We start from the raw sequence: 27,358 nt of genomic DNA on the forward strand, positions 1-27,358 counted from the left end.
GTAGATTGGGGGCGGGGCTCAGGAGTGTGCATTTCTAACATTGCAGGTGATGCTAATACTGCTGGTCCAGGACCACACTTGGAGGAACATTGCCTTAAAGTAACTACCCTGTTATCCCTTCTTATGTATTTCTCTTGGTATATGGATGGATGTTGAGGTCACTTTATCATGTCCATAGGGTTCTCACCTAAAGGAGGCGGCCATCTCTCATTACCTGATGTTCAGGAAGCCTGACCTTGTGAGGGGCAGCATGCTTGCTGACCTAAGGTATCTAAATGTCTAGAAGATGCTCTTAGTGTGGATGCCAAGATAGTTCATGTGTGTGTGTGTGTGTGTGTGTGTGTGTGAATTTAGGAAAGGATAATTTTCTTACGAAGACAAGCAAATATAAAAACACAATTAACAGTCTTTGCTACTCAATAGGAAAAGGGGACCTTGGTCAGGTTATTCCATCTCTTTGGACCTCAGTTTCTTGAAGTCTGTATGATAAGTACTGGGCCAGTGAGAAAGGCTGTTAGTGGCACAGTCATTCACAAGAGCAAGATGGAGGTTTGTCAGGGAAGGACAAGGGCTGGGACTTGGAAGGCAGGTTCCATGAATTTGTTGATTGATTGAAACCAATTCTATCAGCATGGTCCTCACCTTCAGGGAATTGAGCTGACAAGGTAATTAATGGAAACTAATTAATATAAACCCCTCAACCTTTAAACTGTAGCCCTCAACTGCAAACATTCCCTGAAGGCCACTAACTTTAGTTAGTTAGTTAGTTAGTTAGTTAGTTAGTTAAGAGAGAGAGCACTCTGGGGCGGGGGAAGGGGCAGAGGGAGAGAGAGAATCTTTTTTTTTTTTTTTTTTTTTTTTAAGATTTTATGTATTTGTCAGAGGGAGAGGGAGAGAGCACAAGCAAGGGGAGCAGCAGGTAGAGGGAGAAGCCGGCTCCCCGCAGGGATCATGACCTGGGCTGAAGGCAGACGCTTAACCGACTGAGCCCCCCAGGTGTCCCAAGGTAGAGAGAGAATCTTAAGCAGGCTTCACACCCAGAGCTGGAGCCTGATGTGGGGCTGGCTCTCTCTACCCTAAGATCATGACTTGAGCCAAAATCAAGAGTGGGGTGCTTAGCTGACTGAGCCACCCAGGCACCCCATGAAGGCCACTAACTTTTTCAGGGGAGAGGCTCAGCTCCTCAGGAGGGAGGGGAAATTCCTTTCATGAAGTGGACTCCTGACAGACTTGTGGGGCCCAAGGAAATGGTGGGGGATTGCCTCTTTCCTCCCTAAGAATGGAATTTCATCGCTGCTAATGGTTAGAATATAACCACAGCCTCTACCAGCCTACTGCCTTTTGGATACTTTTATAATACTCTTCTTTCTTCTTTTCTTTCAACAGCTTTACTGAGATATAATTCATATGCCATACTATTCACCCATTTAAAGTGTACAGTGCAATGGTTTTTAGTATGTCTGTGGAGTTGTGCAATCATCACCACAATCTAATTTTAAGTAATTGTGTTACCCCCAGAAGCCACAGCCATTAGCAGTCACTGGGCCTTCACCCCTACCCGGCAGGTACTAATCTGCTTTCTATCTGGACATTTCATGTAAATACAATCATATAATGTGTGGTACCTTTTTCTTTTTTCTTTTCTTTTCTTTTTTTGTTAAAGATTTTATTTATTCATGAGAGAGAGGAAGAGACAGAGAACAAGCTGCGGGGAGAAGCAGAGGGAGAGGGAGAAGAAGACCCCCCCCCCCCAACAGGGAGCCCAGTGCAGGGCTGGATCCCAGGACCCTGAGATCATGACCTGAGCCAAAGGCAAACGCTCAACTGATTAAGCCACCCAGGCGCCCCATTGTGTGGTACCTTTTTCTAAATGGAAGAAAAGAGACCAGGTGACACTGATACACTAGCACTAAAAGCCCCTCCTCTCTTCACCCCATCACTTCAGTAAACGACTTCCTCCATCTGCTTGCTGATGTATGCAATTCTTTTAATCACCTCTGTGAACGGGAAGCCTGGGTGGTGTGTGTGGCAGGTGCGACACAGGGCGCACCTTGATCAGACAGCCAGATAGGAATGCAAGTACATCTGGGAAGGGGCAGAGCGGTGGCTCGAATGCTTGCCGAGGTGCGCATGGGCACTGGTGGGGAGAGGCCGCTAGCCAGTAATCCTGGTTGAGTGACTAGGTCACCCCTTGCCGTAGGGCGCGCCACCCCATGCCTAGAGGAGCTCAGGGTGCCAGAGGTCACAGTAACCTTCACCAAGTTGGCTGGTGCAAAGGTCAAAGACAGAGGCAGCTGCTGATAGAAAAGCATCACACCCAGTCCCCTTCCAGCAGAGGCAGGGAGCAGGACTTCCCCCGTAGCTTCTGGGCAATTCCACGCCCGTTGCCACAGCCCCAACGGGGAAATCGCGGGCCTGGGACCCCCAGGGGCTGCAGAGTGCGCCAGGAAGCTGCGCCACCCAAGGCGCGGCACGGGACGCAAAGACAGTCCCCAAGTTTTGCCTTCTCATCACTTTAAAAGGTGGTGGAATTTGATAGGGCCAAGACTTTTGCTCCAAGCTTCCAGGTAAAGGGGCTAAAGAGTAGGGAGACAAGGTGGCCCTGGAGCGAGCGAGGGTCCCCGGGCGGGGCGCCGCGTACTCACAGTCGGGTGAGGCCGGGGCGCGGGCCGGGGCAGCGCAGGGCGCCGTCGGGCGGGCAGCTGCAGGGCTTCGGGCAGTACGCCCCGGAAAGCGCCCGCGGCAGCAGCAGCAGCAGCGCCAGCAGCAGCAGCGCCAGCAGCGGCCGCAGCGCCGGCCACCGCCGCCCCATGGCAGGCGAGCCTGAGCGCGGGGCTCTGGCGGTCGGCCGGGTGCCCTGGCCAGCCCCGGAGTGCCGCCCGCGCCCCTCTCCCCGCCCCTTGGTCTGCCCACCCCCTCTCCCGCGCCCGCCCGCCCTCAGCAGCCGAGACTCTGCTCTGCCCCGACCTGGGGTAGTGGCCAGCGACCCCACCACCTCCTCCTTTCTGCTGCTTTCCCTGGCCTGCGCCGTCCTCTAGTTGACAGGAAGGAGAGTGTGGTAACGGTGAAAGCTTTGGACAAGGGGTGGGGAGTTCAGAATTCTCACCAGGCTCTGCTGTACCTGAGTGTGAAGTTGAGTAAGATTTGTTACTTCCAGGAACTTCTTTTATTTCATCTACGAGAGGAGCAGACGGATACTCTGCCCCACTCAGATGCTTTTCCTCTCCTTGCTTCTCAACCCCAAATCCTTTCTCCTTCTCCCCCACCAGCTCCGTCCCCACAAGTAATCTCTGTCCTCTCAACTTCACAAGTAATTTGTCTGTATTTTTCCTGGCAGTGGGCACTATTTTCCTTATAGTATAGCTATTTGAGGCTGTTCTGTGTCTCCGCTATAGATTGTGACGTCCTAGAGAGCAAAATCCAGTTCAGATTTATTTTTCTATTCCTGGCTTCTACATGTTAAGTGTTTAATAAAGATTTGTTGAATGAATGAAACTGCTATGATAATGTACAGCAATTGCCCCAAGAAGAGAGGCCGTGTGACAGGTGCACTCCCTCCAGTCATGTCTAAACATCACAACAAACTCATCGGGTGTTTGCAGCAAGAAAAATGATATCCAGAGAGGTTAAATGACTTCCCCGAAGTCACACAGTTCTTAAGTAGTGGAAACCTGTTTGAACTTACATCTATCACTTCATCTTACCAGTGCAAAAAATTACTATATGATCTACATATGAAGGATTTAGAAAAGAGACAATTTTATGGTTAACTATGGGAACGTGTAATTTCCCCTATTCAGTTTCATCATTAAAACACTTTTCCTTCCCCCTTTACAAAGACTCTGTTTGGACTCTGGGAATCCTGGAAGTCTTGCTGGAAGAGGTGGACTTTGAGAGCTTGGAAGGTGTCTAAGACTCTACAGACAGGAAGTGAAAGAACAGGTTTCTTTCTTTCTTATTTGAAACCAACTGTCAAGGTCAGACTGGCTCAGTTACCAGTATGGAGTCACTTGTGAGTTTTTTGCCCAAGCAAGGTAGATTTTTAAAAATTATTATTTTAAAAAATTGGCTTTCCCCACATTGTGCTAGATAGCATGAAAAACAAAGCTTATGTCTGTAATACTTTCTTTTTTAGCTCCCTCTCTCCAACTGCTTGCTTGATCTCCTCACCCTTTCATACCTCTGCATATGCTATTCACTTACCTGGAATGATTTTTTTCCTCCTTTCCATTTCCCATTAGTAAAACCCCTGGTTTTCCTTGAAGACTCAGCTCAATGTCATTTTCACTGTTAGTACCATCTCTGACACAACCTAGCTGAGTTTGTGCCCATGACACCTGATTCTATAGTCTGTAATGTAACACATTGTAATTATGGTTTTAGTTTCCCTTCCCCTTGTCTATTGATCTTAATATTGCTTGAACATGTCATAACTTCTAGCTCCTAGTAGGTGCTCAGTCTCTATCTATTGAATAACAGAATGACTAAGTGAAACCCACGTGCAGACCTATAGCATATGTTTAGTAAACCATCTGAGAAGAGCTTAACAGCCTTGTTTGATTTATTCTCAACCACACTGGATCAATCTGGATAGGTATCAGGTAATTACTCATGACTACTTTGGGGTCACATGTTCTCTCCTCTCTTAATTTGTCAGATTTTGATAGGGAAGTTGGAGTAGCACTGGGGTTTTCAAATCTTTCCACCATGTAGCTTGAATTGTAGGAGAGAAGGAATGAATAATTCATGGTGGCTGAGTGGTGTTTATTTCAAATCTTACATTTCACATGGTTTTTTCTTTTTCCTTCATAGCATATCTGTTATGTAAAAAGAGTAGTTGCTTCCACTCACCCCTGAAGAACCATTTGATTCTGTGCCTGGGTATCCTTGGAGGCTACTTATACTCCGTAGGAGAAGGACTGGGCCATCAGGGCATCTGGACTTTTTTTTTCTTTTTTTCTGTTCTGTCATCAACAGTGTGATTTGGTCTTTGGCTTCTTCATCTAAGAGGAGGGTTGGAGTTCACAATCCCCAAGGCTCTTTTAGCTCTAAATGCAAGGTTTTTGTGGACAGTATTAGTGGTGGAAGGAGTCAGACTGGGTACATTGACTTCTTATTGCTTGTCTTGGATTGAAAGTAAAATCCTGTTTATGAAGAGGGCAAGTTGTTCATTTAGAAGAAAACTCACAACCATAATGAGTTTTCATAAAATTTTTCTATTTGTGATTAATTTCAGTTGGATTTTAATTATCGTGTCAGTTCTTGCAGTGGACCCGTTTTAACGAAATTACATCGAATTGTTCGTTATAATCACAAAAGTTTGTTACAATGAAATTTACCTATCTTACTCATTAATATGTGACCTATTTAGAGGAGATATTTTTAAATCTGAAGGAATTCTGTGTACTCTAACTATGCTTATAGTTACTTTTGTTACAGAACTTCAAAAGAGCATGACCCAAGGGGATCGCTATGATATTTCACTGACATACTAAAGTTCATGGAATTCACAAGAAGTTTATCCTGCCTTAGAGATACAGAAATATCTGACACCACAACTCAGAAACCCTAATAAAACTCTCCCAAGTTCTAGAGCAGGGCTTCTTACATTTTAGGATGCAAAGTATCATTTGGGAAATTTTAAAGACAAAGACTCCTGGGACACCCTCCCCAGAGAGATTCTGATTCAGTTGGTATGGAGGGGGCCCAAGAGCCTGCATTTTTTGAAGGAGGGGCGGGGCAGAGGGAGAGGGAGGGAGAGAGAGAACCTTAAGCAGGCTCCACACTCATCGTTAAGCCCAAATACGGCCTCAGTTTCACAACCCTGAGATCATGACCTGAGTCGAAATCCAAAGCTGGTCGCTTAATTGCCTGAGCCACAGAGGCTCCCCAGGAGTCTGCATTTTACTTAATTTATTTTCTTTTTTAAAGGTTTATTTATTTGAGAGAGAGAGAGTGCGCATGATTGGGGGGGTGGAGGGGCAGAGGGAGAGAGAGAGAATATCAGGCAGACTCCCTGCTGAGCAGGGAGCTGGAGGCAGGGCTCAATCCCATGACCCATAAGATCATGACCTGAGCTGAAATCAAGAGTCAGACACTTAACTGACTGAGCCACTCAGGTGGCCCTAAGGAGTCTGCATTTTAACAAGCTCCCCAGGTAATTCTGACTCATGAGGTACCCAAAGCATAACTGGTGAAACGCTAAAATGGAAATTTTAGAATTAAATTTACCTTGGGAAGACAAGGCTCAAGAATCCTTACTAAGGACTCTGAATGAAGCCTAAGAATTTTGAGGCATTGTAAAAGAAACCTGACATATGTAAGCACAAGCATACAAGTAGTAGTAGTAGTGTGTGTGTGTGTGTGTGTGTGTGTGTGTAAAATTGCTCAATTGGTTGTAATGCTGAGACATTTTTTAAAAAGTAGCAGTTTATTTAAATTTTTAAATTTAAATTTATTTTGAATAGTTGGGAGGAGGGTTGAACAATTTCACAAGATTATGGATCCTGTTTTTCTTCTTTCTTTTTTTTTTTTTTTTCTTAGAGGGGAATCCTCTTTTTCTTTATGCCTGACTAGATCAGAACTCAATAGCACTTGATGTCACACTAAGACATTGGAGTTGGAGGAAGTCAACAAAATAATTAAAAAACCTCAAGTAGACTAGGCAAGCTTTTCTGATTCTTGAACATATGCCCTGTTAGTACCATAACAGATATTTGTTCCTCTTGAAAGCAGTAGTTTTACCTTTCCCTCAGAAGAAAAGGTGAATGTAGGGCAGAGGAAAAAAAAAAAAAACTGTAAGGAAAGAAAACTACAGTTACCCCTGTGAGCTTCTCACCTTGCCACTCGGAACAAAACAAAACAAGAAAGGTGACCCCTGCAAGTTACACTCAGAAATTTTGTGCAACCCCTCCTGTAGCTTGCGTGGAAATTTAGTCATCCATTTCACTGTCTACACAGTGTGAAATCAGAGACGTGACTAGCTGTGCCCACCTCCAGCGCTGCTTTGGGGTGTTTGTGGCCTTAGGAGGAACTAGCTAGAGGCTGCAGGCTGATGGGTGCCTGCGCCCTGGCCCTGCAGGTGGGTCTGAGAGTGGAGGGGGAGACCTTCCTGGGGCCTGAGACTCCTTCTCTAAGGCTGACACACAGAGAGAGCTGGAGAAGGGGCTCGGCCTTTCTGGTCATGATGTTGTCAGAGGATGTGAATGGATTGGGGGTTGCCGTCCTTGTCTCATGAAAAAAGCCCATCTGCTCTGACAATGACTAAAGCTACAGAGAGAAAAACAGAGATGAGAGACGGATGGGGGCAAACCATCTGAGGCCAGCACCTCCCTTGGACTTCCCAAGTAATGAGCCAATACATTTCCTCTTTTGCTTAATTAAGCTCATTGGAGTTCATCTCTCACTTGATACCAGAATTTCTAACCTCTGCTATCTCTACTGTCTGTGACCTTTCTTTGACCTGCTACTTTCCCCTCCCACTCTTAGATAGGAAAGAAATAGGGCTTTTCGATTCTTACCTCCGTTACAGGACTCATCACAAACACAGTGGATTTTTCTCGTTTGCATTGGCAGTATTTATCGCCGTGCTTCTGGGACTAAACTGGTGGAGGGCGTGAACGAACAAATGATTGAATGATGAATGAGTGAACAAGGAGGTAGTGGCATAGAGCCACATTCTTCTTCTTTTTAGAGAAGCTGCACTTTGCTAAATAATTCACCAAGCATTTTCTTTTCATTTTATAGAGGGCCTCCTAGTAAACTTGTGACCTTGGTGTAGAAATCAAATTTCAAGCTAAAATATTAGGTAGAGCCAACAGAAGGAAAGAGAGAAAACTCTCTGAAATGATGAAATAAATCAACAAGGAAACAGGATTTGATTTTTTAGAGTTTATCGAAGTGTCTAACACAGGATACTGGTCGCCTGCCATGCTAATTGGCAGTATTTAGGGAAAAGGTGTCAAAGCTGAAGAAATTCGGGGAAAACTGGGTTAAAAAAGTTAAACAAAATTTTGTACTAGACGATTTCTCAGAACTTTTAACATGCATTCTGAATCTCTAAGAGGGCTATCGAGTGTACGTGGAGATAGATGTTTCTTCAGGACACACTTTGAGAATACTGATTTGGGAATACACCTTGAGAAAACTGATTTATTCACAAATTTTCAGGTGTCTGACTTTTATGGCAAAGAACCCCTTCCACTGAACTGGAAGCCAGAACTAACCTTTGCCTGGATATAATGTGTGGATTTGGCGGTGAGAGGAGAGATTGTCCGGATCCGTCTGCTTCTCCCTCCGTTCTTTCATGTGGGTACCCAAGGTCTATAAATCCCGAAGTTATCAATATCTCCCTGTAGGTTAAATATCGCTCTCTCCATTTTAAAAATGAAAATACAGCACAGGGAGGGAGCACATTGATTTGATTATATCTTCATCTGAATTATTTACTTCCAGAATAACTTCTGAAGGCGCAGGATGGTGTGGAGACCCAGGCTGTGTAGAGGTGTAGAGTTTAGGAGGTGATGGACCTGGCTGAGGGCAGGGAGTTTCCACAGGAAGCTTCCTCCCGTCAGAGCTCTGCCAGGGCTTTGCCCTCAGATGCATTCAGGACATGGAGATTGGGGCCTGGAGGGTGAAGAAAACCTGGCTGCTTTGAGTGGAGGCAGCAGCCCTCTTCTCTTTCCTTCCTGCATTCATCCTGCCCCCTGGGTGGGAGCCGGGCTTGGGGTTCTCTGGCCCGTTGAGACTCGGTAGGGCTCCATTAGAGATGCACGTCTGTCAGCCTGCAGCTGCTAATGTCTGTCTGATAATATCTGTCATGTTGAATTATGCTTTCTGGACATCATGTGGCATGCAGGCAAACAGAGGTCAGTCATTACCCTAGGGCCTGCAAGCCCTGTATCAAAAAGGGAATCTCCTTCAAAGACTAGTTTGGAAGGAGCTGTCAGTACTGAATTGTGCTGGGGGTGGGGGGGTTGACAGACTGGAAGGACGGATTTCAGCAAAAGGGGATCAGCAGGCACTGAGTGTGTCCGTGAAAGGTGGGGAGCTCTGGAAGATGATGTGTGGGGCTTGAGGGACATCTGGCTGGAGGGATCCGGGAGGCAGCTTAACTGTACTGGTGCCGAGCAAGGGAAGCTGAAATGGGGGAATCACATTTGGGGATTCTACATCAGTGGTTGTCAAACTCTTTTTTTCTTTTTCTAAAGATTTATTTCGGGGGTGGGGGAGGGGCAAAGGGAGAGGGAGAGAGAATCTTAAGCAGACTCCACGCTGAGCGCAGAGCCTGATACAGGACTTGAACTCACGACCCTGAGACACAACCTGAGCAGAAACCAACAGTCGGCTGCTTAACCGACTGCGCCACCCAGGCGCCCCAGGTGTTGTCAAACTCTTAGAATCACTTTTGAGAATTTGCTTAAGAAGCTGATTCAGGGGGGCTCAACTTGGAGAGATTCTGCTCTGTACATTTGGTGTCATCACAGGAAATGTGCATTTTAAAAGTGCCTCAAATGATTTCTTTTGAGAAGGGACCCCAGTCTACCCTGGGAGAAACGGTGTTCCAGGTGAAATCCGGGGAGAGGATGTTGGAAGAGAAGGGGGACGGCCTGGCATATCTACCGCAGGGAGGAGGAGGAAGGATCAGGGGAGCCATCAGGTAGGTTCCAGGACAGCCGGGTAGAAGGCAGAATGGAGGGAATAGACCATCCCTGCCGGCAACAAGACCAAAGGATAGGCCAACACAAAGGGAAAGTTTATTCTTCCTTGAAATTAAAGATACGAAACTTAAAGAAAATCCTATGTAGGACTTGACTTCTACTAAATTAGCCAAGAGAAAAGTCACCGAAAGGAAACACGCAATGGTAGAGAAATAATTGTAAAAAAAAATAGGCTTACACATTTAAAATGATTTAAGCCTTTTGGGAAGCAGTGTGGTGATTCCCATCTAGACCCAGGCATATGTACACACATACCCCTCCATCCGGGGATTCTAGAACTGAGAATTTTCCAAAGAAGATGCTTGAACAGAATAAAAATGCCGTGAGACTGAAGATGTTCAACATAGGAGTATTTCTATGAGAGAACCTGAATATTCAGCAAAATTACAACGATTTAAAGAAATTATGATTCACTCAATGAAATATGCTGTAATTTATAATAATTTGACTAATTTACAGACGTAGAAAAGTTGGATAGGTCAAAAAAGTGAGAATATAAAATAATGTTTACATTGTAATGTAACAATGTAAAAAATAATGTAAACAGTAACGTAAACATGTTCTTGTGAGGAGAAGAAAACAGACGCATTTTCTGTTCTAGCCCCTCACCTCTAAATCGGGGCCATTCTCCGCGTGCCTGGTGATGTGTAAAGCAAGCCTTGGATAGCAGTTGGTGTCCTGGGCAGTTACATGGTTCTCAGGTGGCCAAGGTAGCTCTGTATATATCCTAAACCCCTCCTCGCTGGTTTGGTTTCCAAGTCTTCCTTCCAACCGTTGCCTCTTTATGGAGCTTGGGACGCCACCTGTGACCTTCTGCACCTTATGTCAGCCTTGGTCTCTCTCACTCCTGGCTTTCACCTTCCCCTCAGACTCTGCTGTGACTGGCTTTCCCAGTTTCAGCCAGTCTCAGGTAGTAACATCCACCTCAACAGTCATAAAATGTGTTTAAGATTTTACTTAAAATTTTTTTTTTGCATCAGAAACTGCTAAAAGTATACAAATGTAAAGCTATATCTAATATTGAAAAATATAATATTTTCATATTCCTCCCTCATCTAAAACCCTGGCATTTGCTTCATTTCTAAATATTATACTTTATTGGTATCTGTTTTAATTTTGTATTGCTGTATAATAAATTACCACAAACCCAGCAGCCTAAAACAGCACATTTTTGTCATTACACAGTTTCTGTGGGTCAGGAGTTTGGGCATGGCTTAGCTGGTGGAGGGTGGACAAGGTTGGGGAGAGGCTCTGGTGGCCTAATCGCTCTGGGTGTAGATTTTCCATGAAGAGAGCTGTTTTTAGCTCCACATTGTACCCCACACCCCCACCCCTCAACTTCTGCAGTAAGTTGCGTCTCCGAGTCCTGAGACTTTCTAGATCTGCTAGTGGAATTGGCTTAATGCTTATCAGCATTCCTTTCTGCTTGGCTTTTTGGGTCACACTGCTTCCATCAGCTACTGCTCCTCCATCTGCTCGTTATCTTCCAAGTATTTGTTGAAATCTTTCACCTGCTTTCTTCCAAGGGGCAGATTCCAAGATGATACCAAATGCTCACGGAGTTTATTAGGGAAGCCCCTATGTGAGAGAAAGCAGGGAGAGAGCCATGAAAGGCTGAGAGGACATCACCCAGATTTGACAATGAGGGAGAGAAGGAAAGAAGGCTGGTGGAAACCACCTAGACCACAGTGCAGTCTGAGGCCAGTCAGCAAGGCTGGCAGGAACCCTTGAGCCAAAGGGGACTGTGTGGGAGTCCCGTGTCTCCTGGGAATGCCATGCTCAGTCATTAGTTGAGAGCCACCCCGGGGAAGCACGGCCTGGGCCCAAACTCAGCTGTGGATCTTACGTGGGTTTCAGAGCCCAGCAGCGGGGCCCTTGGTCAATTACAGGCCTACCCGCGGAGGCCTGAGCAGACTCATCGCTGCCACAAACTATTTCTTCTCTCATTCCTTTTATCTTTTGGATGATTCCTTTTTTGAGGGGCAGAGTGGAGAGTGTATATTTAAAAAAAAAAATCCTTACTGTATTTTAGTGGCATCCAGGGAAGGAAAGGAAATAGATGGGTGTAGGTCTGTGTTCATTTTTTTCAGTCATTTAAAATAATTCTCTCCAAAATCTACATAACGTATTTATACTTTTAAAGAAAGTTTAAAGAAGAAGGAAAAGGTGAGCTGAAGAGCCATATGCAGGAAGCTGGAGGAGGATAGGGTCTGAAAAGGCTGTGGGACTTGCTAACTAGGGGATCGGTGAACTTATTGCTTGTTCCACAGTTTTGGGGGTGACAGCCAACATGGGAGAGACTGAGGATGTGTAGGCGAAGGCCAGTCTGTCAGGAGGTCAGGTGACAAAAAGAGGAAGAGGAAGATGGAGTTACTCTAGCGGTGGGCTGGGTAAAGGGAAGGGCGATCCTTACAGGTTCTTAGTAGACATGAAAAAGAGCCAGAATGGAGGGAGAGATACAGGATGAAAATAAGAAAGGACATCATGAACATGGGCTAAGAGGAGGCAGGAGAGGGGATGGGATCAAGAACGCACATGGAGGGCTAGTTCCAATAGCAAGAGGGGTGCGTCTCCCTCAGACAGATGAGCAACGGCAGGAGGGAGGTGCGCATGTGAAGAGAGGTTTCAGTGGTGTATCAGTTAGGACTGCTTTTAGTTGCAAGAAGCACAAACTTCACTCCTGTGGCTTAAATAAGTAGGGGTTTAGGTGGTAGGCAGCCCAGAGCCAGTAAGACAGCAATAAGGTGCTGCCAAGGACTCAAGATTTTTCCAACTTTCTGTTCCATCTTGCTCCATGAATGAGTGAATGCATAAGGAATGGATGGGCGACATACTGGGAGATAACTGTAATATTCTCATTAGGGCTTTTCTCTCTCAATGGAAAACAATGTGAATGCCAAACCGTGGCACTTTGTTTAACTAATCTGCTATGTTAAAAAACTGAATATCACATGGCTTTTTATAAATATGTATATGAGGTAGGAATGCAAAAAAAACCCCTAGATTCTGTAATGTTAACTAAAATAAAACCTGAAAATAATGTAGGTACCTTCGTTGCAATTATGAAAAGTTATATCTGTACAATATTAGAGCGAGGAAAGACCATTGTATCTAGACACTAGTTTAGGTTTTATGGTGAAAAGGCCTGGGATTTTTCTTTCTTGATGATTCTGCTTACATTTCACCATAAAGTTGTTGATACCTAATTAAAAAATTAAAAAGCCCAAATAGAACATTCCTTGAGCAACGCTGGAAGAAAGGCACTCCAAAAACAAAAGCAAGGTCATCAAAATATTATCACATCGTAAACACACACACGGATGGTCATTAAATTCTGATAACTAGGTTCCAGTTGGGATGTTGGTGTGATGAATCCCGCACAGAGGACTAACTCAGGTTTTTGGGGGCTGCGGGAGGGGTGGGATATGTGTTTATCGCTTGTGTGGTTCATGAATGCCTCTTCCCCAAATCTCTCTCTAGCTCCTGCACAGAAGTGCAGTTCTTCTGGGGAGCAATGTGTTCTTCTGCTCAAGGAGAGGCATCGTGACCTTCACACTGCATGTAAATGATGATGTTTTTCTATAGGAAAGGTTTTAATATCTGTGAAGGGAAAAGAAAAGGTTGGGGGGAGCTGGATGCACTGAAATCTAGCCCCTTCCTAAACGTGCTGAGGATGAATCTAAAACCTCACTTCAAAGGACCTTCCGTCCCTCACTCCCGAATGCTCTCCCCTCCTCTTACCGCGCAAAGACCCACAGCGCTGGAGGGGCTGGGCACGGCCCTCCGATGACTCCTCCCGCCTCTGTCGGAACTCTAAGTCATCCCGGGCGAAGCAAGTTCCTCCTCTTGTCCGCACCAGAAGAGGATGTTCTTCCACAGCCTTCCATCGTACATTCTTTGTCTGACAAGACTCACCCCAGAAATGCTTCCTCAAGCGAAACTCTAAACTCCTCACCTGCTGTGTCACAGCCTGCTACTTGTTGGGTGGCCATCAGAAATCCAGAAGCTTCCTCATGGCCCTTCAGAATTGTTATCCGGCAGCTCTGACTAGGTGAGGGGTTATCTAAACCATCCTTTACTAACGCAATGCTCAGCGACCTAGGAGCTTGGAGGCTGGTGGACCGACACTTCTTCTTGGTCTGGAAAAGAGGAGAGCGATATTCACCCCTCTTCTCCTTGCATGCGCCTTGTAAAGACCCATGAGATAATAGGCATAAAACTACTTGGGCAATGTAAACAAGCTCAAGGTGTTATTTACATCCTTCTCATTTTTCCTTTGAGGCTTTGTAACCGTCGGAACCTTCTCTGCTCCTCCAGCACTGACTTTGGCCTCTCCTGGCATTCCTGGCCGGAGCCCCGCAGCCCTCCAACCGCGCCTGCACCTGCCCGCTAGCTTGACGCTCTGTGTGGTCCACAGCCCTGATGGCTTTGGTCCGCACGGTGTCCCTGGGGTTGGTCTCTTCCCTGACCTCCTTCGGAACCTGCTGAATCCTTAGAGACATGTGGTTCTCAACTGGGGGTGTTCCTCCCCCTTCCTCCCTTCCCAGCAGAGGACATGTGGCAATATCTGGAATCATTTTTGGTTATCATAGTAGTGGGTAGAGGCCAGGGATGCTGCCAAACTTCCGGTGATATATGATAGCCCCCCAACAAAGAATTGTCTGGCCCCAAATGTCAATAGTGCTGAGGTTGAGAAATTCTGTTATAGATTAAAGCTCACATATTCTTTGTTTTTTTTTTAAAGAGCCTTATCAAGGTCTAATTGGTATGCAATAACACGTACCTGTTTACAGTGTACGATTTGATGTGTTTGACATCACCACGTGTGAAACCATCACTACAATCAAGAAAATGAGCATATCCAGCACCACCAAAAGCTTCCCCTGTCCTTTTGTGATTTAGACCTCTGCTTTCCACCCATCCCACCCTCTCATCCCCACTCAATCACTGATTTGCTTTCTACTGCTATAGATTAGTTTGCATATTCTAGAATCTTATATAAATGGAATCATACAGCATATACTCTTTTTTGTCTGGCTTCTTTCCCTCAGCATCATTATTCTGAGATTTATCCTTGCCATTGTTGAATGACTTATTCTTGAAAAGGAAAGATGAGCTTATGGTTGAGAACAAAGGGATACGGCCTGTAGGCCCTGGGTCACTACCGCTCACTCCTTTGGTGATTTACTTCCCAGATGGGATACCTCACCCAGCTGTTCCACAACTTTTTGTTTCTGTTTTGCTTTCACGGTCACTTCCTATCATGGTCCTCAGTACCTGGCCAGTGAGCTGCCTTAGTGGTCTCCTAATATGAGACTTCTAATTTCTAGGCTCTGTTTCCTTTAATTCATGGAACCCCGTTCTTTCCTTTCCCTCAAGAAAATCTCAGAGAGCTGATGTGTAGAATCCTAGCTTGAGAAATATCGCCCTGACATAGCATTTTTGTTTTTAAAATTCTACATTTCAGTTTTTATGTACATGCAGTGCCCATACAGAGAAATAAATCTGGAGACACCATCTCTAGGTACCAGTGCTTACCTGGTTTTGTCCTCTCTGGTGCTAAGGATCTTCCTTGGAATGATATCCAGTCAAGGTTTCAATATTTAGTAATAAGAGGATGGATTCTTTAACTAGGGATTCTGCGAAGACCATAAAGAAATTAGTTGACAGTAGCTGAACTCACATATAATTGAGAATTATGTGTATTTTCCTACATAGGTAGCCTAGACATAATTTACACAGCAATGACATATGTTTTTGGAGTGATATTCTTGAATAAATCTCAAGTTGCTCCTTTCAAGATAACTGATAAAATATTTATTCTTAAGAAAATAGTCCTCTTTTTTATCTGTTCTATAGTTTTCTTTTCCAACTGTTTCCAAATAGCCTGATCCTATAGGATGTGACCTATTCTTTCCTCTTCCCACACAGTCTGCTCGGGGTGATTATTTTCTTATATTAATATTTATACTATTTTTCTTCAGCTTGCTCTTGGTTTTTGCATCTGCAGTTGTTCCAAGTTCATTTCAAGTATCAGATGTCATTATTAGGGTGAGGATGTTTTGCTCTCCTCCACACACGACGCCTTGCCCCTGGCAACTTGTTACCTGGAAAGGCTGTCTTCTTCTGTCTATGATGGTCGCTGGTCATCTTGCCAACTTAGTATTCCCTTCATTTGGTAGCAGCTCTCTGCTTTTCTTTTAGGGGAACTCTCTGTCCCCTCTTTAATGTGTTTGGTTAACCTCTTGATCTTAGAACTCCTTGGCCTTCAAGTCTCTTATCCAAGAGGTGGCAAGCACATGACTGGGTTGGGCCCCTCAGACTCTCCCCTGGGGGTTTAGTCTTCAGTGGCGGCTGGAGCTGAGTCATTCTTCTTTCATCTGTGAGATACTGACTGAAATTCTTGGAACTATTCTTTTCCTGTCCTTCTTGAGGACTGCTCGTTCAGATCTTTCTTCAGTTCTAGGACATTACCCAATGTTCTGTTGTCCCAACAGATTATTATTATTATTTCTCTGTATTTTTTTCGAGTCAGTTTCAATTGCTTACAAACAAAGAGCCCAATTGTATACAAAGTCTTTCTGATTTTCTTTCCATACATGGTCTTTTCTGTTCTTTGCTCTGTTGCCCCAAAGTGGAAAGGACTGCTTCCTCCTTTTAGGAAGCAGGTTGACTTCCTAACTGGACTGAGGAAGAGACTGCCCTGACTGGCCTTGGGGACCCCACTGAAGAGACTGAGGAGTGCTCACAAGAGCAACAAGAGGAGTGGGAGAGTGATTTCCCTGGGACTCCAACAAGACAGCGGGACCAGGGGGAGTCAGTGAGATAGCCTGGTAAGGACTTGGGCTCAGTAATGGGAGAGCCCCTTGCCCAAAGCAGGGACCAGATTTTAGGGGAGGGTGAATGATGAACCCAGGGAGCCTGACCTTAGGTCCCCCTGCTGTCAATGGCAAAAATTCCTTTCCTTCTGACTGGTTGTGGAAGCAGAGCGATATCAGACTTCACAGGTTCCCTGTGGGCTGAGTATGAGGATATCAGCTGTGAACACTGATGGACCGGAGTATGGAGACCTTTACCCTGATTTTCTGAGCACCATGGAAGTCTACTGGATTCTGGAAAGACCCTGAGGAGGAAGGAGACTCCAGTAATGCCCAAGATTGAAATTCTTGCAAGGAATTAGAATTCTAGGAGGATGAGAAGTCAAAATGGAAATTAATTAAATTAATTAATTAATTTTTATTTTTTTAAAAGATTTTATTTATTTATTTGACAGAGAAAGAGATAGCCAGAGAGAGGGAACACAAGTAGGGGGAGTGGGAGAGGAGGAAGCAGGCTCCCAGCAGGGAGCCCGATGTGGGGCTCGATCCCAGGACACCGGGATCACACCCTGAGCCAAAGGCAGATGCTTAACGACTGAGCCACCCAGGCGCCCCAAATTTAATTTAAAGATGTAGATGTTTTTAGTTTGTAGACTTGAAATTCATAATGGCCATAAGCCCTTAAAAAATTCTCACCCATAGATTAGTGAGTGTATTGAGTGCCAGTTGTATCCCAAACATTAGCAAGACTGTGGGTAAAGCAAAGACACATTGGGCTCTGCCTGAGTCTTCCGAGAGCATACAGCCTAATTGGAGAGAGAAGACTCAAATAGCTTGGAGGAAGTTAGATACCCTTACGAGTGATAATTTTCAGCATCTGACAACATTTTAAGAGCTGCCACATCTGCTTAATTGGCAAGTGAGAGGTCTGGTCAATAAGCAGTATGAATTCCGTGGCTGTAACATTAAAGGGAAGTGGGAGGGGAAAAATAATTTAATGCTTTTTGTTCCAGTAAGGGTGAGTTTGCAGGGTTTCCTGTTCTGAGAAAAGGAACAGTTTGTTCCTGCATCTCACCACTTCCCAGGGAGCCCATGCTTCACCAGCCTGTGGTCTCAAGGGTCCCTCTTCCAGAGATGGGGGTCAGGCTGACTAGAGCAGTTTGCAGAAATCAAGCAGGCTGATAATGCGCTTAAAGATGTTTTCTGCTTGTCCTTTTTCCCTGTCATCTCAAATACACAGCCCTTGTCCAGGGCAGTGTCAGAGGAGCTTATGTTCCTTTTAAGCAATAAGACCCAGCAGGCAGGGGATTGCTTGGGGATTAGGGGAACTCAGAGTGGCTCTGTGTGTCAGGGACATGGGCCTATTCTTCCATGTCAGTATTTAGCACAAGGTTGTTAGAAAGCCTTGCTTAAAAGAATCTCAAGTTATGGCCAACTTGGAGCTCTGGGCTCTGATGTAGGCAAGGTGAAGAGATCAGATGAAGTTCCTTAGAGACCCAGGCTGTGAGGTTGGGTGGATGACAAAGGGATTTGAGAGTCATGTAAGGGCAGATTTTGTTCCAGGATATTCTCGGGTTAGACATAACTCAGTTTTGGAGTTTGGTTTTACTGTCTGTAAAATCACCACAAGGATATAGATAGAACTTTAATCAAAACCAATAGAAAATATCCTACATTAACATATTAAGGAGTGGTCATTCATTTCACAACAAAGATTGTCCTCTTTATAAGAATTCACAGTAAAATCCATTTACAGGACATTTGCCCTTCATTACAAAGTGGAACTTGGTTTGCAAAATGTGTTTGCTTTTTCAGCCTTTAAGGGGAATCTCAGTTGCAAAAACGAGTTTTGCATGTCTTGTTCTATTCCTTCTTCACCCCTCTGTGCATCTCCTCCCCCTGTGAAAATTGTGAAGATAATGTTTACATGGTTAAAGATGTTTAAGGTCTGAACCGAAAAATCCAAATTGATGGTGGATTCACCAGCAGAGATGAACTAGGATTCCTGCTCCAGTGGCTTCTGGACTGGCAGGGGATAGGTCTGGGTTCTGGTCCAGACTTTGCCTCTAAATAGCTGGGTTCCTTTGGGACAAGTCTTAGAATTGAGGAGCCTTTGTGTTGGGACAGAATCAGAGGTCATCAAGTACAACCTTCTTCTGACCAAGACGTTTCATCTACAGTATTCTGACTGAAGAATATCTAGTCTCATTTTCGGGGCCTCAGTGGGTCCACCTGGACAATAAGGGAAGTTGATCCTCAATTTGAATCAGAGACCAGGGTGGGAAGGGGAGGGTTGAGAAAGTAGAGGCCAGGACTCCAAAGACTAAAGGGAATGACATCACAATCTAGCAAAGGCCAAGCCGTCTGAGTAAGAACACTTAGGGACTTAGAGTCTGTGCATTCATTTGTTCTTCACAGGTGTACCCTCCCTGGTCACTAGTAAAGAAAAGTTCTGAGACCTTGAGACACTTGAAGTTGGCCCTGCAACTTCCTGCAGTTCTACCTCGACATTTTTGAAGGAAGGTAAGCAGGATGGCAAGTGATCTTTCTTCATATTTAAGCTGAATATTATTTCAAGGTTGAGCAGCCTCGGCTGGCCTCTTCTCTCTTGCTTCAGGTCCTGCCGCCCCCATCTTTTTACAACATGTAAACCTCAAGGGCACGCAGTTGGGTCTGGCTGAAATCAGCTAAATGTTTACAGGGTTTATCCAAGGAAGAACCCTCGGGTCATTGTCATGGCAATTTTGATAATCCTGACAGGGTGCAGATGTGGCTATCCAGGGCAATCTGAGAGTGCTTCCCACTCTCCAGCCTTGGCCACTGATTGGCGCAAGTGGGGCTTACTAACCTTTTCTTTTCCTTCTCTGTGCAAAAAAAAAAAAAAAAAAAAAAAGTTCTCAAAATTTTAGTTATAAAAAACCCTGGACCAAAAAAAAAAAAATTATGAAATACCTCATCTGCAGTGAGGGAAAAAAACAAACAAAACTCTGCAAAGGCTGGAGGAGTGACTGGTGGAACTGGACAAATAGGCCATGTCTGCTTAACTACATGGCTTCCTTATTATGTGTTCACATGTCTATTTGGCCTTGCCAACCAACCCCCTCCTTCCCTGCTGCACTTAGATCTGGAGGTGGACTCTTCGAGGCCAGGGATCTTTTCCAGTTCATCTCCTGATGTCTCCAATGCCTAGCATTGTGCCTAGGCACTTAACAGACATTCAGTCATGTTTGCTGGAGGAAGGAAGAGCTGGACATAAGATGGCAGAGAGATGTGCTGGGAGACGCCTGGTGAGCAGAGATTGGATGAAGGTCGAAGTGAGTGGTGCGAGGAGGCAGGGACTTCTGGTGCAGATGCCAGGACAAGGTATAGAAAGTGAGGCTGGTGGGGCAGGATGAAGATGTCATACCTTCAGTGACAAGGCTGTAGCCAACGCTTTTGAGCATGGAATCAATACCGTGAAGATCAAAGCCAAGGAAAGTAACACTTGGTGTCAAAATATGTGGAGATCTAGATAGAGTTGGAAAGAGCTTGGGAGGCAGAGAGACCAGGAAGGAGGGTGAACTTATCTCCTTGGAAAAGTACAGAGTGAAGAAGGCAGTGCTAAGGGAGCCTGAGACCTGTTATTACAGCTCCATTCAACTGGCCGGCAGCACAGCCAGGAGAGAGAGTCAAATGCCCAAAGAGTTAGCCACCAACTGGTACATGAATGTTCATAGCAGCACTATTCATACTAGCTGAGAAGGGGAAATATCTCAAATTTCGGTGAGTGGATCCGCAGAATGTGGCATATCCACATAATGGAATATCATGTAGCAATATAAAGTAACGTAGTACCAACCATGCTACGGCAGAGAGGAGCCTCAGAAACACTGCACAGGGAGAGGAACCAGGCGCAGAAGGCGCTGTGCTGAATCGTTCTATTTATATGAAGTGATCAGAGTAGGCACAGTCGCAAGGACACAAAGTAGGTTAGTGGTGGACGTCTTTCTGCCTATTCTACCTAGATCCTCGTCTTCAATCTGGTAGAGACACCTAAACATCAGCATGTCGTTAATCATTTTTCTTATGTTTCCATCCTCACCTTGCATTTTTTTAATTAAAAACTTTTAAACAACCATCATCACAATCTAATTTTAGAACATTTTCAACAACCACCGGAAGAAACTCCGTATCAGTCACTCAGCCACAGACAGTCACTCTTTATTCTTGCTCCCTCCCACCGCTGTCCTGACCTGTGTCCAGACACTAATTTACTTTCCGTTTCTGTGGACTTGAGTATCTGGACATTGCATGTGAATGGAATCATACAATCTGTGGTTTCATTGTGTTTGGCTTCTCTCATTTAGCATATACTGTTTTCAAGTTTCCTCCATGTCCTAGCGTGTCTCAGCACTTTATTCTTTTCCTTTTTTTAAAGATTTATTTTTTATTTGAGAGAGAGAGGGGGATAGAGAGAGGGGGCACACTAGTGGGAGTAACAGAGGGAGCAGAAGAGAGAATTGTGAGCAGATGCCACACTGAGTGCAGAGCCCGGTGTGGGGCTCAATCTCACGACCCTGAGATCATGACCTGAGCTGAAACCAAGAGTTGGATGCGTAACTGACTGAGCCACCCAGGCACCCCCACTTTGTTCTTCTTCTATTGCCAAATCATATTATGTTGTATGGATATATCACATTTTATTTATCTGTTTATCATTTGATGGACATTTGGGTTTTTCCACTTTTTGACTATTATGAATAACACTGTTATGAACAATCGTGTGCACGTTTTTTGTGGATATGTTTTTATTTCTTTTGGGCCTATACCTAGGAATGGACTTGCTGGGTTGCATAGTAATTCTATGCTTAACCTTTTGAGGACTTGGCAAACTATTTCCAGCGTGGGTGTAGTAGTTCACAGTCCCACCAATAGTGTGTAAGAGTTCCAGTTTCTCCACATCCTCACCAGCACTTGCTCTTGCTCCCTCTTTTGGGTAATAGCCATTCTAGCTTATGTGAGGTGGCATCTCAATATGGTTTTGGTTTGTACTTCACTAATGATTGAAGCTGTTGAGTGTCTTTTTATATGCATATTGGCTATTTGCATGTCTTCTTTGGAGAAGTGTCTATTCAAATTCTTCGCTCATTTTAAAATTGAGTTGTCTTTTTACCGATGAGTTGTAAGGCTTCTAGATACAAGTATCTTGTCAGATATATTTCTTGCAAACATTTTCTCTCATTCTCAGGGTTGTCATTTCACTCTCTTGATGGTATCACTTGATGAACACAAGGTTTTAATTTTGATGAAGTCCAATCTACCTATATTTTCTTTTGTTACCTGTGTTTTTGGTGTAATGTCTAAGAAATCATTGCATAATCCAAGGTGCAAAATAGGAATAAATCCATGATTTATTCCTATGTTCTCTCCTGGGAGTTTTGAAATTTTATTTTATTTTATTTTATTTTTTTAAAGATTTTATTTATTTATGTGACAGAGAGACAGCCAGCGAGAGAGGGAACACAGCAGGGGGAGTGGGAGAGGAAGAAGCAGGCTCCCAGCGGAGGAACCTGATGTGGGACTCGATCCCAGAACGCCGGGATCACGCCCTGAGCCGAAGGCAGACGCTTTAACGACTGCGCTACCCAGGCGCCCCGTGGGAGTTTTGAAATTTTAATTCCTACACTTAGGTTTATGATCCATTTGGAGTTAATTTTTGTGGATGGTATGAAGCAGGGGTCCAGCTCGGGTACCCATTTGTCCTCACACTGTTTCCTGTAAGACTATGCTTTCTCCATTGAATTGTCTTGAGATGCTTGTCTAAAATCATTTGACCAGGGGCACCTGGCTGGTTCAGTTGGTAAAGCATGTGACTCTTGATCTTGGGCTTGTGAGTTTGAGCCCCATGTTGGGTGTAGAGATTACTTAAAAATAAAATCCTAAAAAAAAAATCATTTGACCATAAAGGTGATAGTTTATTTCTGGATTCTCACTTCTATTCCACTGTCTGTACATCTACCGTTTTTCTGGTACCACGGTCTTGATTACTCTGTAGTAAGTTTTATCATGAAAAGGTGTTGGATTTTGTCACTTTTTCTGCATCTATTGAGATGTCATGTGGCTTTTATACTTTATTAGTATGGATGTTAAACCAACTTTGTAAACCCTTTTGTTTTGAACTAAGACCATGAATGTGTTGGGAAAGCCTGGCTGCTGTCTTCTATTGCTTTTTTGAGGTTTTGCTTTTGAATTAGGCTCAGCCTAAAGGTGACTGTATTTAAATATTTTGTGAAGCCTAGTCCTGGGGTTCACTCCCAGGAGAAGCTGTCAAGCTATGTATCCTTTGGGGGTGTTATGGACTGAATATTTGTGTCCTTCCCCATTCATGTTGAAATCCTAACCCCCAATGTGGTAGTATGAGGGGCCTTTGGGAGGTGACTAGATCATGAAGGTGGAGCCCTCATGAGTGAATAAGGAATCAGTGCCCTTATAAAAGAGACCCCAGAGGCCTCTCTCACCATTTTTTGGTCATATGTGGACATAAGGAGAGGATGACTGTTTATGAACCAGGAAGTGGGCCCTCACCCAAACTGAATCTGCAGTGCCTTGATCTTGAAATTCCCAGCTTCCAGAACTGTGAGAAACAAATGTTTGTTGTGTAAGCCACTCAGTGTATGGTATGTTTGTGATAGTAGTACAAAGTGATGGATGCAGGGGGCAGTAAGATGGGTGATTGTCTTGTGCAAGGGATCAGTAGTGGAGCTAGGGGGGTAGATCTTGTGCAGTCACAGGTGTTAGAACTGGGAAATCATAAATGGCCTGATGCTCATGAGTGGGGTTCATAGGCAGGTGTGAAGCACTGTGTCTTGTGCAGGAACCAGAGTGGAAGGGAGGAGAGGCAGGCCAGAGTGGGGAACACTTGATGAGGTAAGGAAAGGTAGAAACTGAAACAATGTTGTTTTAGAGCTTACATACAGCTCATCTTGGACTGATCACCCCTGCTAGGCTTTCAGCATATGGTGATTGCAATGCTTCCTCTAGAGAGATACTGGACTTCTCTCAGTACCCTGCTCTTAGCCGTTAGAGCTTTTTCAACCCTGAATACCCCCTCAAGCTATCTTTTGGGACTGGGTTGGTGTGTGGCTCAGTCAAGGACTGGGTGTGTGGAGGCTACTTCTTCTAAGGCTCAGGTTATTGATGGTCAGAGCCCTGTGGGACCCAGGAGTTAGTCCTTCCCACTTGGTGCCCGGCTGACTATGGACGGATTCAGAATGGCAACCACTTTCTTGACTTAATTTTGTCCAAGGCACCTCTTGGCCTGGGAGACTTCCTTTCTGAAGGGCTTACGGCCAAGGATCTTGTGATATAACGTGAGTGTTTTACGGGTGAGTGGGGGCAGTGCAGTGACGAAGAGCATCATCTTTGCAGTCAGAGAGACAAGAGCTCTGCCATTTGCTACGGACTTAACCTCTCTAAGTCTCAATTTCCTTATCTGCCAAATGGAAATACTTTGAGTACCTACCGCTTAGATTTTATCTGAGATGTCTGTGGGGTTTGTAAACAGTGCCGGCTCATGGGCATCCAACAGCAGCGGTTGCTGTAATTAATGATGATTATGATGGCACAAATGCTCCAGCCCTTCACTCTCCCTGATGATTATCTGACATAGCATCCAGGGCATTTTGGAGAGCGTGGCAAGTGGCTTTTGACCCTGGAGATAAAAGGGAAGACCAAGAAAAGAGCAGAAAAATGTATTGACAAGTTTGCGCGGATGTGCATGGAAAAATGAGCTCTTGTATTTGCAGTTGATTTAGTTTCTCCAGCGAAAAAAATGCTAATGAATATGATTAAATGGCTGTGCTTAATCCTGCAATTTAAGAGGGAAAAGAAGTCATTAGCAAGTTGATTCTTATTATTAATACTCAAGGTAATCAGCCTCAATTGCAGAGACTGATTAAAAGTAAATGTCCAAATGAAAACACTGGGTTTAAATTAATGAAAGTTGGAGCCCCAAATATTTAAGATAGTAATCTGTGGTTCCACGATAAGATCAAAGCGATTAAATTATTGGCCATATTTGAACAGGAACACTTGTATATTTTGTCTTTGTCCCTCTAAATAAGAATGGGGAGTGGAAATTTCCAAGTCTGATGCTTCAATAAGAACTTTTCATTTTTCTCCCTCAGGTATTTGTTGTTTCATTCAACTTTTGTTGCTTCTCTGAAAGTCACATGGCTTATAAAAATTCTGACAAGTCTTGGTAGAAATGTCTCAGTGAAGACTCGTTTGAATCGGCTCACCATCAGTCATTACTTATTGGCCTGCACTTTTCCATGAGATAAAACACCCATTACTAACTCACACATTAGATAGCAGATCCCGGCAGGACAGGACGGCTCTTGACAGAAGAAGGTGGCCTAATTTGGGGCCATGCTGCCCTTCTGTCACCAGTGAGGACATCAAACTGTTGAGTGCTCGTATACCTCGGTTTAAGAAATATATGTTTTGCAGAAAATGAAATATTTGCAAGTTAACTTCTATTTTAAGTGACATAAGGTAGGTTTCCCCTTAAATTATCTGGTAGATCTTTTAGGAAGAGATGCCAAGTACCCTCTGTTTCTTATACCGTCGACTGTTCCCTTTTTACCACCTCTTTTTTCCCGCCTTGGAAGGTGCTCAGATGACTCCAGTATCTCTTTGTCAGCCGCTGGCCACCGCCAGTCAGATTGCTCTTTCTATGAATTCAGGTTTTCTTAGATTCCATATGTAAGTGAGATCACGCAGTATTTGTCTTTCTCTGTATGACTTACTTCACTTAGCATAATGCCTTCGAGGTCCATCCATGCTGTTACAAATGGTAGGATTCCCTCATTTTTTAATGGCCATTTTGTATGGCCATTGCATACATATCCACCACCGTTTCTTTATCCTTTCATTCTTCGGTGGCCACTTGGGTCGTTTGCCTGTGTTGGCTATTATAAATCTTTTTGAGTTAGTGTTTTTGTTTCTCTTATCTTTTAAAAAGTAGCCATTTTAACAGGTGTGATGTGATACCTCGTTGTAGTTTTAATTTGCATTTCCTAATGTTTAGTGATGCTGAGCATCTTTTCATGGGTCTGTTGGCCGTCTGTATGTCTTCTTTGGAAAAATGTCTATTCAGTTCCTTGCCCATTTTTAAAAAATATCTTTATTTATTGGTTTGTTTGTTTATTTGAGAGAGAAAAGAGAGAGAGAGAAGAGAGCAAATAGGAACACGAGGGAGGGGCAGAGGCAGAGGGAGAATCAGACTCCCAGCTAACCAGTGAGCCGGATGTGGGGCTCGATCTCAGGACCCTGGGATCATGACCTGAGCCAAAGGTAGATGCTTAACCAACTGAGCCACCCAGGTGCCCTCCTTGCCCATTTTTAAGGCAGATTATTATCATTTGCTGTGAGTTGTATGAATTCCTGATACATGATGGATATTAACATCTTCTCAGATCCATGATTTGCAAGTTTTTTCTCCCATTCAGTGGTTTGCTTTTCATTTTGTTGATTGTTTCCTTTGCTGTACAGAAGCTTCCAGTGTGATATAGTCCCACTTGTTGATTTTTGCTTTTGTTGCTTGTGCCTTTGGTGTCATACCCACAAAAATCATGCTGAGAATGATATCAAAGAGCCTTTTTTCTTATTTTTTTTCCAGGGGTTTTATTTTACCATTTCAGGTTTTATATTTAAGTCTCTAAGTTACTTGGAGTTATTTTTGTGGGTGGTATAAGATCAGGCTCCAGCCCATCATCCTTTTCAGTGTTTCCTTGTTACCCTTTCCTCAGCTTTTCTACCAACTTTGTAGACAAGTCATGTAAACTGGCTCAGTCTCATCTCAAATGTAAAATAGGCATTATATTGGTGATCTTCTGGGTAATTGTGAGGATTAAACATATTAATCCTACATAAATGTATGTGTAACAAGCCTAGCACAGCACTAAACATATAGTACACACTCCATAATTGTTGTTTATTTCCTTCCCATTTTTTCCCTTTTAAAAATATGCTTTCACAAGAAGGCATTAAAGACTAATAAGAATGTTTAATGAGTTATTATTCTTTGTGGTATTTGCATTTTATTTTAGGTAATTAGTTCAATTAGTCATACCTTCATTCCATATCAATGGATATTTTTTGTGGGCTCCTATATTCCAGAAACTGTGTTAACTTTAGCAGTTAAAAATTAAGCAACAAAATAGTAGGGGTCCATTGATCCTGAAATTTTACCTAGTGGGTTTGAACCTGAACACGCAGACTTGGTAAGATATCTGAATTATCTGAGTAGTACTAGTGGGATCTCTTTCCTGTCTGAAAATTTCACTCTTGATGGAATGCCTAAAAATGGTCACCAGAGTTGAGAACTCTCTCATCTCTGAAGACAAGGACAGAAAGAAACAGACTCAGGAAAGGCAGCACAGCAAATCCTGCCGTTTTCCCAAATGTTGCTGTTTTGTCTTAATAGGCCTGTGTTTTTGTAGCAGACCTTTCTGGCAGAGGTGTGTTTGGCATCATTCTCTAAGGATCCTGGACTTCATGATAAATGATTCAGAATATCTTCTGATGAGAAGCCCTGCGAGGAGTCAGAGATTTCCTTGGGGCTGCCTAGCCATAACAGAGATAGGACCATATGCAGAGCTAGGAGAATTCAGGAGATAAGATTTTTGAAGGACTGGGTTTGCAGGAAGGGTATGGATGATTACAATCCTGGATTTCTTAGCACTTTTTAACCCAAAGAGCTAAAGAGCCTCTCAGCCTGCTTATGAAGAGAACTGGCCTAAGTTCTACCCACTTTACAGGTGAGGAACTGAGAAGCAC

General features: G+C 44.1%; 1 protein-coding gene across 1 annotated transcript in view; it reads right to left on the reverse strand.

Moving 5' to 3' along the window:
* Positions 1-2,812, reverse strand: part of LHCGR (luteinizing hormone/choriogonadotropin receptor) — a 52,897-nt gene extending 50,085 nt beyond the window's left edge. The window contains exon 1 of the mRNA XM_026486224.4: positions 2,646-2,812. Coding sequence (XP_026342009.2) covers positions 2,646-2,812 — 167 coding nt within the window. The remainder of the gene's footprint in view (positions 1-2,645) is intronic.
* Positions 2,813-27,358: the final 24,546 nt, after the last annotated feature.

This window comes from Ursus arctos, unplaced genomic scaffold, assembly GCF_023065955.2.
Source record: "Ursus arctos isolate Adak ecotype North America unplaced genomic scaffold, UrsArc2.0 scaffold_8, whole genome shotgun sequence".
In the NCBI taxonomy this organism is placed as follows: domain Eukaryota; kingdom Metazoa; phylum Chordata; class Mammalia; order Carnivora; family Ursidae; genus Ursus; species Ursus arctos.